This window comes from Doryrhamphus excisus, chromosome 4, assembly GCF_030265055.1.
Source record: "Doryrhamphus excisus isolate RoL2022-K1 chromosome 4, RoL_Dexc_1.0, whole genome shotgun sequence".
In the NCBI taxonomy this organism is placed as follows: Eukaryota; Metazoa; Chordata; class Actinopteri; order Syngnathiformes; family Syngnathidae; genus Doryrhamphus; species Doryrhamphus excisus.
This window is the reverse complement of record NC_080469.1, coordinates 23,738,776-23,753,220: the sequence shown is the minus strand read 5'-3', so window position 1 is coordinate 23,753,220 and position 14,445 is coordinate 23,738,776. Positions and strand designations below refer to the sequence as shown.

The 14,445-nt window shown below is 44.1% G+C and overlaps 2 protein-coding genes across 3 annotated transcripts; one reads left to right on the top strand and one right to left on the bottom strand.

Moving 5' to 3' along the window:
• The first annotated feature begins 169 nt into the window (after positions 1 to 169).
• Positions 170 to 3,093, top strand: LOC131128101 (gastrula zinc finger protein XlCGF57.1-like). 2 transcript variants are annotated; one of them, XM_058070676.1, is made up of 3 exons: positions 170 to 395; positions 963 to 1,184; positions 1,343 to 3,093. In XM_058070676.1, the coding sequence occupies exons 1-3, from the start codon at positions 299 to 301 to the stop codon at positions 2,719 to 2,721; spliced, it is 1,698 nt and encodes a 565-aa protein (XP_057926659.1). In that variant the 5' UTR covers positions 170 to 298; the 3' UTR covers positions 2,722 to 3,093. The 2 variants fall into 2 exon arrangements, with proteins under 2 accessions (XP_057926659.1, XP_057926660.1); XM_058070677.1 differs by lacking the exon at positions 170 to 395 and having other exon boundaries at positions 1,164 to 1,239.
• Positions 3,094 to 5,064: 1,971 nt separating this feature from the next.
• On the bottom strand, positions 5,065 to 14,242 carry LOC131128086 (zinc finger protein ZFP2-like). Its single transcript, XM_058070648.1, has 3 exons — positions 13,971 to 14,242; positions 12,250 to 12,912; positions 5,065 to 6,888 (listed from the first exon to the last, which is right to left on the bottom strand). Exons 1-3 carry the CDS (start codon positions 14,071 to 14,073, stop codon positions 5,255 to 5,257), a joined length of 2,400 nt encoding a protein of 799 aa, XP_057926631.1. The 5' UTR covers positions 14,074 to 14,242; the 3' UTR covers positions 5,065 to 5,254.
• Positions 14,243 to 14,445: the final 203 nt, after the last annotated feature.

Sequence of the window (14,445 nt, the reverse complement as noted above, 5' to 3'; positions counted from 1 at the left end):
CCCCCCCCATTCATATATTGTAAGAACTACTCGGTAGGACAGCCAAACATTCAGTCCAAAGTTATGCAGTTCCAACTGTGGAATAAAAGACATGTACCACTCTGAAACAGTAGATGGCGGTGTGCACTTTGAGAGCCGATAAACCAAAAGAGGAAGGCAAAAGGTGGAAGTGAACGCAGCAGTCAGGCAGAGAGACTCCGCGAGGGAAATGGCAATCGGATCCAAGTGATCGGATGGAAATCCATTCAAAGACATTTTACGACTGCTGACGACATTTCTGGCCTGTTTCGAAAAAAAAATGGCGTCGGGCGGGGATCAACTTCCTCGAACAAAAGACGAGAAGGAGCGACAACAACTGGAGATTTGCACGACCTCCGATGTGCTTAACATCCAAGGTATGTTTGCGTGTTTTATCCAATCGTGTCATCATACTTTGAATGGAAGGAGACTGCGTGGACGAGTTTATTTACTTATCTCATCCAAGATGGCGGCCAATATAAACATTAACATATAAACACCGTGATAACTGTTCCCAGGTCGGGTTGACATGGCTGTGCTGTGTCACATGACCTATTTAGTCAAACGGTACCATGGGATGGCTTCACGGTGGACGAGTGGTTAGCATGTAGGCCAAGGTTTGAATCTCTCTTGCATGTTCTCATGGCCGTATGTATGAATGGTTGTTTTCTATGTGTGCACCCCGCCTCTCGCCTAAAGACAGCTGGGATAGGCTCCAGCATAACCGCGATAATGTTATTTTTAATCCAGAATGCAATTTTCAAAATAAAAGTTTGTGTTGTAAAAATCTGTCCTATTTTTTCACTAAAATGAAAAGTAATATGAAGTACTTACTATCAGCTGGGGAGCTAAAGCTAGCATGAGCCTGTGATAGCATCACAAATACGTAATACATGCAGTACATACACCGTTTTTAATCCTAAAACATTCTTTGTGTCCTGCAGACATGCAGCATCTGATTGGTCTCTCTCAACCACATGTGGGGAGCTCATCTTTGGATCAAGATGATCCACACATTAAAGAGGAAGACGAGGAACTATGGACCAATCATGAGGGAGGGTGTCTTTCAGGTCCAGAGGAGCCTGATGTCACCAGGTTGCCACTGACTGTTGTCTGTGTGAAGACCGAAGACCATGAAGATAAACCACAGCTCCATCACAATCCAAGTGAGGAGAACAGATAACTTCTAATACGATGGCCTATAACAGGTTTCCATTCAGGGTAGGGGTGAAAATAAGGAAAACAGATGGAAACTAGCACACTGTTCCACTCATCACCTACTGAACACAACCTTCTTCCACATTGATTCCTACGTGTCTTGCAGATGTCCAGGAGCTCATGACTGGTCGAGAAGAACAGAACCTTCAGCCGCAGGAGGAGCCACAGCCTCCACACGTTAAAGAGGAAGAGGAGGATCTCTGGATCACTCAAGCACCGGAGGAGTCCGAACTCACCCAGTTGCCACTCACTGTTGTCACTGTGAAGACTGAAGACCATGAAGACAAACCACCCGAGTCAGAAGCCGATGGAGACCACAGTGGAGGATCACAAGCAGACCTCTTAGCTCCGCTATCAGATAGTGACGAAACCACGTCACATGACAATGTGACCGCTTCAAAATCTTTTAGTTGCTCATTGTGTGGTAATTTATTTTCCCGGAAGTACACCTTAAAGAATCACATGAGAACGCACACCGGAGAAAAACCTTTTAGTTGTTCTGTTTGCGCAAAAGGCTTTTCTCAAAACTGTGTTTTGACGCGACACATGCGGACGCACACAGGAGAAAAACCCTTCAGTTGCTCAGATTGTGGTAAAAAATTTTCTGAAAAAGGCAAGATGGTGTGTCACATGAGAACCCACACGGGAGAAAAACCTTTTAGTTGTTCAACTTGTGGTACCAGATTCACTTCCAAAGGTAACATGCAGTCCCACATTAGGAAACATACAGAAGAAAAACCCTTTAGTTGCTCGCTTTGTGCAAAAGGCTTTTTAAAAAACTCTGATTTGACTCGACACATGCGGACGCACACACGAGGGAAACATTTCAGTTGCTCTCACTGTGGGAAAACATTTTCTCGAAGGGGAAAGATGCTGTCACACATGAGATCGCACACGGGAGAAAAACCTTTTAGTTGTTCAATTTGTGGTAAAAGATACTCTTGCAACCGTTACATACAATCACACATGAGAACTCACACAGGAGAAAAACCTTTTAGTTGCTCAGTTTGTGCTAAAAGATTCTTTTCCAAACGAAATATGCAACTTCACATGAAAACCCATGCAGTAGAAAAACCTTTTAGTTGCTCAGTTTGCACAAAAGGCTTTTTCCAAAACTCCGATTTGACTCGACACATGCGGACGCACACGGGAGAAAAACCTTTCATTTGCTCCGACTGCGGTAAAACGTTTTCTGAAAGTGGAAAGCTGATGTTACACATGAGAACGCACACAGGAGAAAAACCTTTCAGCTGTTCTGTTTGTGGTAAAAGATTCTCTTCGACAAGTAACATGCAAACACACTTTCGGACACATACGGGAGAAAAACCTGTCGCTTGTTCAGTTTGTGGAAAAGGTTTTCTGAAAAACTCAGATTTGACTCGACATATGCGGAAACACACGGGAGAAAAACCTTTCAGCTGCTTTATTTGTGGCGAGAAATTTTCCTGCAAGTCCTCTTTGAATAGACACATGCAGAATCACTGATGGTCTTCTTCTTGACTTCCGTGCAGGCGGTGTGTGTGCCACCTTAGAACTTAGAACATTTGACTGTATTTGTATTTGTTGGTGTTGTATTTACTTCGGAGTATTATTTATAGATAGTTTTATGCCAGCTTCCTGTCTTGCATTTAGCAGCTACAACCGTGTTTCCTTTGGGGAGGATGACATCTTTATAGTCTTCACACTTAATGTTATGTACTGTAGTGGATTAGGGCGTGCTATAGCACTTCAAGTCTCATAGTGGTCACCTTCTATAAATAAACAAACATGCCTTGTCTAAATATGTGGTTTTTCCTTTTTGTTTATTTAGATATCACAATATATATATATATATATATATATATATATTGGAATTGTAATAGTTTTATTTTATTTTCAGAAAAATGCACGTTTTACCCCTAATTTCTGCAGTTTTTCTTGTAAATTTTATTATTGTAATATTATTATATTGTAATATTATCCCTTTATTGTTTTGTCTCTGAGTCTTTTTTTTTTACAATTTAAATGAATAAATGCTAATATGACACTATTTTCATAAATTTATGGCTTTTTCCTGCTTTATTGTAAAATTACTGCAGATTTTTATATTTTTGCAGGTTTTTTTTTTCCAAGGAGGAAGTTTCTCAAAAAAACGAGGAGACTGAGTGACAGCTAGCGGATTGCACGACTTATGTTGTGCTACCCATTCAAGGTATGTTTACATGTTGTATTTTACGACAGCGATTAGCGATTTTGAGAATAAAGATGTCAATTTACAAGAATAAAGTCATAGATGTATGAAAAAAAAATATTAAAAAATTGTAAATATACGAGAGAAAAGCCCCGGTTAAACTTCCATGATACTAATGAGAGTAAATACATGAGTAATAATAATGGCAGATGTCTGCCAAAGTATGCAAACACCTTGAGTTGCCCAAGCGGAGATTCGAACCCAGGTCTTCCTGACCAAAACGAGGAAGACAAAAAACCTCAATCAATCAAGGTTGTGTAGCAGCATGCTAGCTGCCCACACACAGCGACTCATCGCTTTCATGACACTTCTCCAATGGAAAGCTTTATTTCCTGTCATGTGTTCCTCACGTGAATACCTTTTAACACAAACTGAGCAGCTAAAAGGTTTCCCCAGCGGTGTGTTTCACAAACCACAAAGTGAACAACTAAAGGTTTTGTGGCCTGTGTGCGTTGTCATGTGTGCTAATGTATGTGACGTTCCAGACAACAGTTGCCCACCGACAGAACAACCAAAAGGTTTTCCTCTTGTGTGCCTTCTAGTGTGGTACTAGACTTGACGTATAAGGGAAGCTTTGACCATAAACAGAACAAGCAAACGGTTTTTCTCTGTGTGTTTTGGAATGTGTACAGTCAACTCCACAAATTGAGCAGGTGAAATATACCTGTTTTCTTTTCTGAGCAGTCAGAGCGTTCGATGCCAGTGTGAGTCCTCATATCACCTTCCCAGACTGCACAGCTGCAACTCGGTGAGATCAACCTCCGCTTCCTCTTTAACATGGTTGGGCTGTCGATCCTCCTGTTTTTAAGTGAAACTTCTCCTCCACGGCCCCTCAATCAGAGACACCGGTCAGTGGCAACTTGGTCAGATCATCCTCCTCCAGCCCATCCTGGTATTCTTCTTGATGACCAATCATCTGCTGGACATCTGCAGGACACAAAGGAGACTAATAATAACAAGCGCTGTCAAACTTGAAAACAAACATCAGGTCCATGACTAGAAGATACTAGGGATGTCCGATAAGGCTTTTTTACTGATATTGCCCAACTCTGACCAGTCCAGGGTGTACCCCGCCTCTCGCCCGAAGACAACTGGGATAGGCTCCAGCACGCCCACGACCCTCATGAGGATAAGCGGTAGAAAACTAATGAATTAATGATTTCACAGTGAATTATTCCTCATTACCTCCAACCCTCGGCACGTTGAAGAAGGCCAGTTTTGCCTTTCTTGCTTGGTCATGAAGATCTGGAGCTTTTCTCCAAAAGGCAGAAACCCAATCCTGGTGCTGTGCCTACAAATTCACCAAAAACAATCGGTGACAAAGGTAAGAAGCCCTGGCAGAGTCCAACTGAAAAAAAAATTGATTTATTAGTCATATTAGTCATTAGTCATACTGGGAGTGAACCCCCTGAATTTGGGGGTCTGGTACCCCATACTAGGAGTACTCCCCACTGGAACACAGCTTGACAAAGTCCCTCACAGAGTCAACTCTGAAGCAAAGCATGCTGGGAAGCAGGAAGTCCGCTGACTGCTTGTTAGTTAAAAATTGCAAATATTGTTGTATGAAAGGAACGTAAACAATTGCCACGAAATCAGTAGACACATTTTTGTTTAATATGTTTGACCAAATATATTATGTGAAATACACAGGACTACATTTATAGTAAGAAGGAAGATGAGGAAAAAGTTGTCCTGTCTCTGCCGGGATGAACAGCACACTATCATGAGGGAATCGAACATCATACACACAGTAAATTAACACTTTCTAGAAGCTTCGCTCATGTGACGTTACACTTTTGTGGCCAGTAGAATGTGTGTCTGCATGTGTGTTGCCAGTCTTTTCTTACAAGAGAAACCTTCACGGCAAACTGAGCAACAGAATGGTTTCTGTCCCATGTGTGTACCCATGTGTGTGACCATACTTGACTTTCTAGTGAATCTTTGACCGCAATCAGAACAACCAAAAGGTTTTTCTCCCGTGTGCGTTCTCATGTGTCTGACCATCTCTGCTTTCCGAGTGAATCTTTTATCGCAAACTGAGCAACTAAAGGGTTTCTCTCCGGTGTGCACCCTCATGTGTGATACCACGTGTGCCTTTTGAGAGAATCTATGCGCGCAAACTGAGCAACTAAAAGGTTTCTCTCCTGGGTGTGTTCTCATGTGCCTGACCATTGTGTCTCTGTGAGAGAATCTTTTGCGACACACGGAGCAACTAAAAGGTTTTTCTGCTGTGTGTTTCAGCATGTGGCGAGTCAAACTGGGTCTGTGAGTGTAACGTTCACCGCAAACCGTGCAACAAAAACTTTTTTGTCCTGTGTGTATTTTCATGTGTGATACCATATTCGACTTTCGAGAGAATCTTTGGCCGCAAACAGAACAACTAAAAGGTTTTTCTCCTGTGTGCGTTCTCATGTGTCTGACCATCTCTCTTTTCCGAGTGAATCTTTTACAACAAACGGAGCAACTAATGGTTTTCTCTTCTGTGGGCTTTGTTGTACGTGATACCACACTTGACTGATCAGAGAACCTTTGACCGCAAACATTAGATTCCTCTCGTTTGTGTGTTCTCATGTGTGACACCACAGTAGACCTTTGAGTGAATCTTTTATCACAAACTGAGCAACTAAATGGTTTTTCTCCTGTGTGCATTCTCACGTGCCGTATCATCGTGGACTGATCAGAGAATCTCCGACCGCAAAGAGAACAAGCAAAAGGTTTTTCCCCCGTATGCGTTCTCATGTGTGACGCCATGTTGGACTTTCGAGAGAAGCTTTTATCGCAAACTGAGCAACTAAAAGGTCTTTCCCCCGTGTGCGTTCTCATGTGTCGCGCCATACTCGACTGATTAGAGAACCTTTGAGCGCAAACGGAACAAGCAAAAGGTTGTTCTCCTGTGTGCGTTCTCACATGCGATGCCATGTTGGACTTTCGAGAGAACCTTTGACCACAAACAGAACAAGCAAAGCCAGTTTGAGTCCTCATATCACCTTCCCAGTCTGTATCGCTGCTCAAAGGTTCTTGGTTGCGGTCCCGGTCTTCATCCTCAGGAGAGTGTGATGTTGTGTCGTCGCTATCTGATAGCGGAGCTAAGAGGTGGTCTGCTTGGGATCCTCCACAGTGGTCTCCATCGGCTTCTGTTGTCATGTGTTGTGGTGTGGTGTTCTCCTCACTTGGACTGTGATGAAGCTGTGAGGACTCAATTGGTTCGTTTTCATGGTCTTCGGTCTTCACAGAGACATCAGTCAGTAGCAACTTGGTGAGATCAGTCGTCTCCAGACCTTGAAGACACTGTCCCTGCTGAATGGTACATAGTTCCTCCTCTTTTACGTGGGGGAGATGTGGATCCTGTTGCTTCCAATTGAAGCTCAACCCCCGTGGTTGAGTGGAACGTTCTTGTTGACAACCAATCAGCTGCTGGCTGCCTGCAGGATACAAAAAAACACAAACTCTTTATTTCAAGCGATGCTTCCCCTGGATCTCGTCACACTTTCTTCCGCACACAATAGCAGATTTAATGGACTTTATTTATCTACAGTCCGAAATTTGTTGCCAGTTAGAATGCCTTAAGTTGTTTTGGTTTTGTTTTGTTACTAATGCCGAAAAAATATAAACAATTCTTCTTGCGTTTATGAGAAAAAAAAAGTAGTCAATTTACAGGCTTTTAGTCATTTTTTTCCAACGTGGACCTCAATTCTGGGCGACAGTTGCGGAACTATGGGGTGGCCAGTGGTGCCCGTGGCCACCCCGGTTACCTAAACATTTCAAGTACCGACTTATTGCCACCCCTATTGCAAGTTAATGGTCTCACCTTGGCCACCCCGGTCACCTAGACATTTCAAGTACCGACTTATTGCCACCCCTATTGCAAGTTAATGGTCTCACCTTGGCCACCCCGGTCACCTAGACATTTCAAGTACCGACTTATTGCCACCCCTATTGCAAGTTAATGGTCTCACCTTGGCCACCCCGGTCACCTAGACATTTCAAGTACCGACTTATTGCCACCCCTGTTGCAAGTTAATGGTCTCACCTTGGCCACCCCGGTCACCTAGACATTTCAAGTACCGACTTATTGCCACCCCTATTGCAAGTTAATGGTCTCACCTTGGCCACCCCGGTCACCTAGACATTTCAAGTACCGACTTATTGCCACCCCTATTGCAAGTTAATGGTCTCACCTTGGCCACCCCGGTCACCTAGACATTTCAAGTACCGACTTATTGCCACCCCTATTGCAAGTTAATGGTCTCACCTTGGCCACCCCGGTCACCTAGACATTTCAAGTACCGACTTATTGCCACCCCTGTTGCAAGTTAATGGTCTCACCTTGGCCACCCCGGTCACCTAGACATTTCAAGTACCGACTTTTTGCCACCTCGGTTGCAAGTTAATGGTCTCACCTTGGCCACCCCGGTCACCTAGACATTTCAAGTACCGACTTATTGCCACCCCTATTGCAAGTTAATGGTCTCACCTTGGCCACCCCGGTCACCTAGACATTTCAAGTACCGACTTATTGCCACCCCTATTGCAAGTTAATGGTCTCACCTTGGCCACCCCGGTCACCTAGACATTTCAAGTACCGACTTATTACCACCCCTGTTGCAAGTTAATGGTCTCACCTTGGCCACCCCGGTCACCTAGACATTTCAAGTACCGACTTATTGCCACCCCTATTGCAAGTTAATGGTCTCACCTTGGCCACCCCGGTCACCTAGACATTTCAAGTACCGACTTATTGCCACCCCTGTTGCAAGTTAATGGTCTCACCTTGGCCACCCCGGTCACCTAGACATTTCAAGTACCGACTTAGTACCACCCCTGTTGCAAGTTAATGGTCTCACCTTGGCCACCCCGGTCACCTAGACATTTCAAGTACCAACTTTTTGCCACCTCGGTTGCAAGTTAATGGTCTCACCTTGGCCACCCCGGTCACCTAGACATTTCAAGTACCGACTTATTGCCACCCCTGTTGCAAGTTAATGGTCTCACCTTGGCCACCCCGGTCACCTAGACATTTCAAGTACCAACTTATTACCACCCCTATTGCAAGTTAATGGTCTCACCTTGGCCACCCTAATGAAAATTTCTGGCTCCGCCATTGGTGGACAGCATATCCTCATTTCAACACAGCTCCAGCGGTGAGACGCTCTCTCTTTCTCTAGCGCACCCTTGGCGCACCCGTGTCCATTTCCTGTACGTTAAGCCCCCAGTCGACGGCCTTCTCGCCCATGAACATGGCACAGACACACACAAGAACGCAAAACGCATTCATGGACATCGGGTTGTTTTTGTGACCCACGTTTGGGTCACGACCCACCGGTTGAGTGACTTAAAAAGCTGCCTAGATGCCGCCATTTGTGCTTTTTGTGTGTACCGCCCTAATAAAAACAGCATTTCTGCTAATATACATATTGATTTGCTTTCTTATGACTGACTATCTGATCAAGGGTGGACGTCTCCTGCTTCCAAAAGAGGTTTCTCCAACAGTTGGGATTTAACTACGAGTACGTTCTTGTGCCTGATGAAGTCCTGCTAAGTTTGTACTACTGCTTCTGTCCTTCCACTTGCAGCAGACCGTCCGTCTTCCTCTGGGCAGTACAAATATGATAAAGGACACACTTGTCTTTGAGTACTTTATTTCCTTATGGGAATTCTCCACAACAACCTGAATACCAGACATCGGTTTGGAAGGGTTCCCTGACATGATTCATCAATGTTGCTTACATACATATATAAATATATATATACGTATATATCTTTTGTAATTATACTCTATATTGTTCAATTTTTGGAACAATATGGCGCAGTAAGGACAAATCAGTTGTGGCAGCTCAGCTTCATTGCATATATATTTCATATTAGGATGTTTTGTATGGGGTAATATGTTTAGCTACATAAACATAGCGCTATACCCGACAGAGGATGTTTACGTTGCTTATAGGCAACATTTGTGCATAGTTTTAGAGAAGGAAAAAACATTTGGAGATAGACTTAAACCTTAAGACACCTTCAAAACACAGAATGATGAATACATATCCTTCAATTATTATGAAAAATTGGCTTCTTAATGAGCGTGAAGGGATTTTTGTTTGCCTGTTTTCATGTACATGTGACCTCAATGCCACCAACACCCCCCCCAAACCGAAAATTCATTCATTCATTTTCTACCGCTTTTCCTCACAAGGGTCGCGGGGGGGTGCTGGAGCCTATCCCAGCTGTCTTCGGGCGTAAGGCGGGGTACACCCTGGACTGGTCGCCAGCCAATCACAGGGCACATATAGACAAACAACCATTCACACTCACATTCATACCTATGGACAATTTGGAGTCGCTAATTAACCTAGCATGTTTTTGGAATGTGGGAGGAAACCGGAGTACCCGGAGAAAACCCACGCATGCACGGGGAGAACATGCAAACTCCACACAGAGATGCCCGAGGGTGGGATTGAACCCTGGTCTCCTAGCTGTGAGGTCTGTGCGCTAACCCCTAGACCACCGTGCCGCCCCAAACCGAAAATATCACTGTCAAAACATGTTAATATGACATGAATAATGCCTACCAGCCTTGTCGCTATAGTGGAATAGACATCATGCTTAGAAGACATGATGTAAACAAGACATGACTTACTTACAAATGGTGTTGCATTCAAGCAGTCCTGAGTGAAACAATCGCTGCAAAGGACAGAACAGGAAGTTGGCGTCCATTTTTTTTTGTTCTCTGCATGTGCTTCATCCATTGTTGTCTTAAATCTTCGTGTTTCGGAGAAGAAAACAAATGTATCACTGGGAGACGGTGCACATCCAGCAGTAACAACATTTCGACATGGGTACTATTTTTATGAAAGAAAACCAAGTCCATACGCTATCTCGACAATGTTTGTTTACTTAGCATTAGCCGAGCGATGCTACTCACTGTACTTCACTTCCAAATATGAACTACTTTGTCATGGCTGGCACCATGAATTATAAATGTCATTTTTACCAACTCGGGGCGGCACGGTGGTCTAGTGGTTAGCGCGCAGACCTCACAGCTAGGAGACCAGGGTTCAATTCCACCCTCGGCCATCTCTGTGTGGAGTTTGCATGTTCTCCCCCGTGCATGCGTGGGTTTTCTCCGGGTACTCCGGTTTCCTCCCACATTCCAAAAAACATGCTAGGTTAATTAGCGACTCCAAATTGTCCATAGGTATGAATGTGAGTGTGAATGGTTGTTTGTCTATATGTGCCCTGTGATTGGCTGGCCACCAGTCCAGACGGTGCGAGTCGAGACGGCCTCTTAGAAGCTAACCAGCTAGTCTCAAATTTATGTTAAACTTACCACTTCCACACAGGATGGGAGGAGTCATAGGCGTTAACTCTAACCCTACTTTTAACCTACCCTGTATTGTACATACAAGAGAATGTCTGAGCTAAAGTGTGTTTGTGCTGTTTGTGTCCCCCGCCTCTCGCCTGAAGACAGCTGGGATAGGCTCCAGCACCCCCTGCGACCCTCGTGAGGAAAATGAATTAATTAATTTTTATGTGCCTTGTGATTGGCTGGCCACCAGTCCAGGGTCGAGACGGCCTCTTACAAGCTAACCAGCTAGTCTCAAATTTATGTTAAACTTACCACTTCCACACAGGATGGGAGGACTCATAGACGTTAACTCTAACCCTACTTTTAACCTACCCTGTATTGTACATACAAGAGAATGTCTGAGCTAAAGTGTGTTTGTGCTGTTTGTGTCCCCCGCCTCATGCCCGAAGACAGCTGGGATAGGCTCCAGCACCCCCCTGCGACCCTCGTGAGGAAAAGCGGTAGAAAATGAATGAATGAATGAATATATTTTTTTTTATAAAGTTGATGAACCATGCCAGGGGACACTTGGTAATGCTCTGTTACTCTGTGAACATGTACAACACTATCATAGAACATGATCACAACAAAAACACAATTTCACAATCATTGACTTTCACTTCCTGGCAAAAAAGGAAGTTGAGGAAAAACTCCAACCAACAAGGTTATGAACAGCAAATCATCAAGAATGATGATAATATATGATACACACACAGCCAATCAGCACTTTCTAGAGGTTTCCCACTGGTGACGTAACACAATATTTATTGTATGTTGTGTGTCTGCATGTGTGTTGTCAATCTGTTCTTACAAGAATAACTTTTACCGCAAACCGAGCAGCTAAAAGGTTTATGTCCCGTGTGTGTACTCATGTGTCTGACTATGTCTCCCTTCCGAATGAATCTTTTACCGCAAAGCGAGCAACTAAAAGGTTTGAGTCCCGTGTGCGTCCTCATGTGTTGCACCATAGCCGACTTTCGGGAGAATCCTTGCCCGCAAACGGAACAACCAAAGGATTTCTCTTCCGAGTGCGCCTTCATGTGCGACACCATACTGAACTTCCGAGTGAATCGTTCGCCGCAAACAGAGCAAGCGAAAGGTTTTTCTCCTGTGTGCGTTCTCGCGTGTGATGCCATACTTAACTTCCGTGTGAATCTTTGACCGCAAACAGAACAACCGAATGGTTTTTCTCCCCTGTGCGTTCTCATGTGTCGCGCCATTCCGGACTGAAAGGAGAATTTTTGACCACAAACGGAACAAATAAATGGTTTTTCTCCGGTGTGTCTCGTCATGTGTCGTACCATACCGGACTGAAAGGAGAATTGTTGACCGCAAACGGAGCAAACAAAAGGTTTTTCTCCTGTGTGTGTTCTCATGTGTTGGGTCAAATTACTCTTACAAGGGAAGCTTTTAGCGCAAACTGAGCAGATGAAACGTTTTTTACCTGTCCGCTTTTTAGAGCATTCAGAGTGTTTGTCGTCAGTTTGAGTCCTCATATCAACTTCCCAGTCTGTATCGCTGCTCAAAGGTTCTCGGGTGTGATCACAGTCTTCATCCTGAGGAGAGTGTGATGTTGCGTCGTCGCTATCTGATAGCGGAGCTAAGAGGTTGTCTGCTTGGGATCCTCCACAGTGGTCTCCATCGGTTTCTGTTGTCATGTGTTGTGGTGAGATGCTGTCTCTGTTCTCCTCACTTGGACTGTGATGAAGCTGTGAGGACTCAATTGGTTCATCTTCATGGTCTTCGGTCTTCACAGAGACAACATTCAGTGGAAACTTGGTGAGATCAGCCTCCTCCGACCCAAGAAGACACTCCTTTTTAACGTGACATGGTGGTGGATCTTCCTCCTTCAAATTGGACCTCCCCCGCTGGAGCTGATGGGAATGCTCTTCTTGACAACCAATCAACTGCTGGACATTCAAACGTCTGTCTTCAAGGTCTTCAGTCTTCACTAAGACACCGGTCAGTGGCGACTTGGTGAGATCAGCCACCTCCAGACCTAGAAGATACTCTCCATTCTGAGTGGTCCAGAGTTCCTCCGCTTCCTCTTTTACACTTTTGGGGTGCTGCGGTTCCTCCTGCATCCAACTGGAGCTACCATCCTCTTCTACAGGACACAAACAGCACAAACACACTTTAGCTGAGACAGTCTCTTGTATGTACAATACAGTGTAGGTCAAAAGTAGGGTTAGAGTTAACACCTATGAGTCCTCCCATCCCGTGTGGAAGTGGTAAGTTTAACATAAATTTGAGACTAGCTGGTTAGCTTCTAAGAGGCCGTCTCGACCCTGGACTGGTGGCCAGCCAATCACAGGGCACATAAAAATTAATTCATTCATTTTCCTCACGAGGGTCGCAGGGGGTGCTGGAGCCTATCCCAGCTGTCTTCAGGCGAGAGGCGGGGGACACAAACAGCACAAACACACTTTAGCTCAGACATTCTCTTGTATGTACAATACAGGGTAGGTTAAAAGTAGGGTTAGAGTTAACGTCTATGAGTCCTCCCATCCCGTGTGGAAGTGGTAAGTTTAACATAAATTTGAGACTAGCTGGTTAGCTTGTAAGAGGCCGTCTCGACCCTGGACTAGTGGCCAGCCAATCACAGGGCACATATAAGACAAACAACCATTCACACTCACATTCATACCTATGGACAATTTGGAGTCGCTAATTAACCTAGCATGTTTTTGGAGTGGAAATGTATTCAGGTCTGGAACCAATAAAGTTATAAAGGAGGCACGGCTGTAGTTGACAGTAACTCCAAAGAAGAAGATGGCGGGCCGACGTGTATGAGTACCCCACCTCTCATCCAAAGTCAGCTGGGATAGGCTCCAGCGACCCTGGTGAGGATAAGCGGCATAAAAAAGGGATGGATGGTCTTCTTTTGTTCTCATAATTGGACATTTTAAACATGCAAGGGGGAGTGAAATGTCATTTCCAACAGTCTGCACTTATAATGACGTCATATTATTATATGTTATTTCTACTTCCGCTCACAGGGTGAGCCATTATGTTTATTTTGTTAGTGCATTGACGCCCAAGTGCTTATTCCTCCAGTAAATATTATCATATGAGCAAATATTATATATCATATGAGAAGGCAACAGGCTTAGTAGTCACGTGACATGACGTCTGCTAACATTGACATTGTTAGAATCCGCTCACCGTTATCTGCAGTTTGGGGCTTTTTCTCCGTGGTTGTCGGCGATGATTCTTTTCCTCCTTCTCTTCGACCGGACGTCGCCATCTTAGCATAGCAGCGGTTCATCTTTTATCTTCGCTTCGGATAAAACTCCACGCTCAATTTCTGCTTCGTGGATTATATAAAAGACGAGTCTATTTATACATTTGCTGTATTTGCTGTAAAGATTTTTTTTAACTTCAAACATTCGCCCTAAGTCCCGTCTGATTCTAGAAATGGGTGAGAATCCATGACATTTCTTCTTCTTGTTGTTGTTTGTAGTTTGAATGCAGACTATATTAGCACACTACCGCCCCCTCTGGATGGATGCGAATACTACCTCAGGGTTGCAGGCATTTGTATGCTGCTTTTTTGTCGGTTATATCAATAATATATCAATAATAAATATTAATATATCAAATATGTCTACAAATAAACATATATTATTATAAGTTTGGT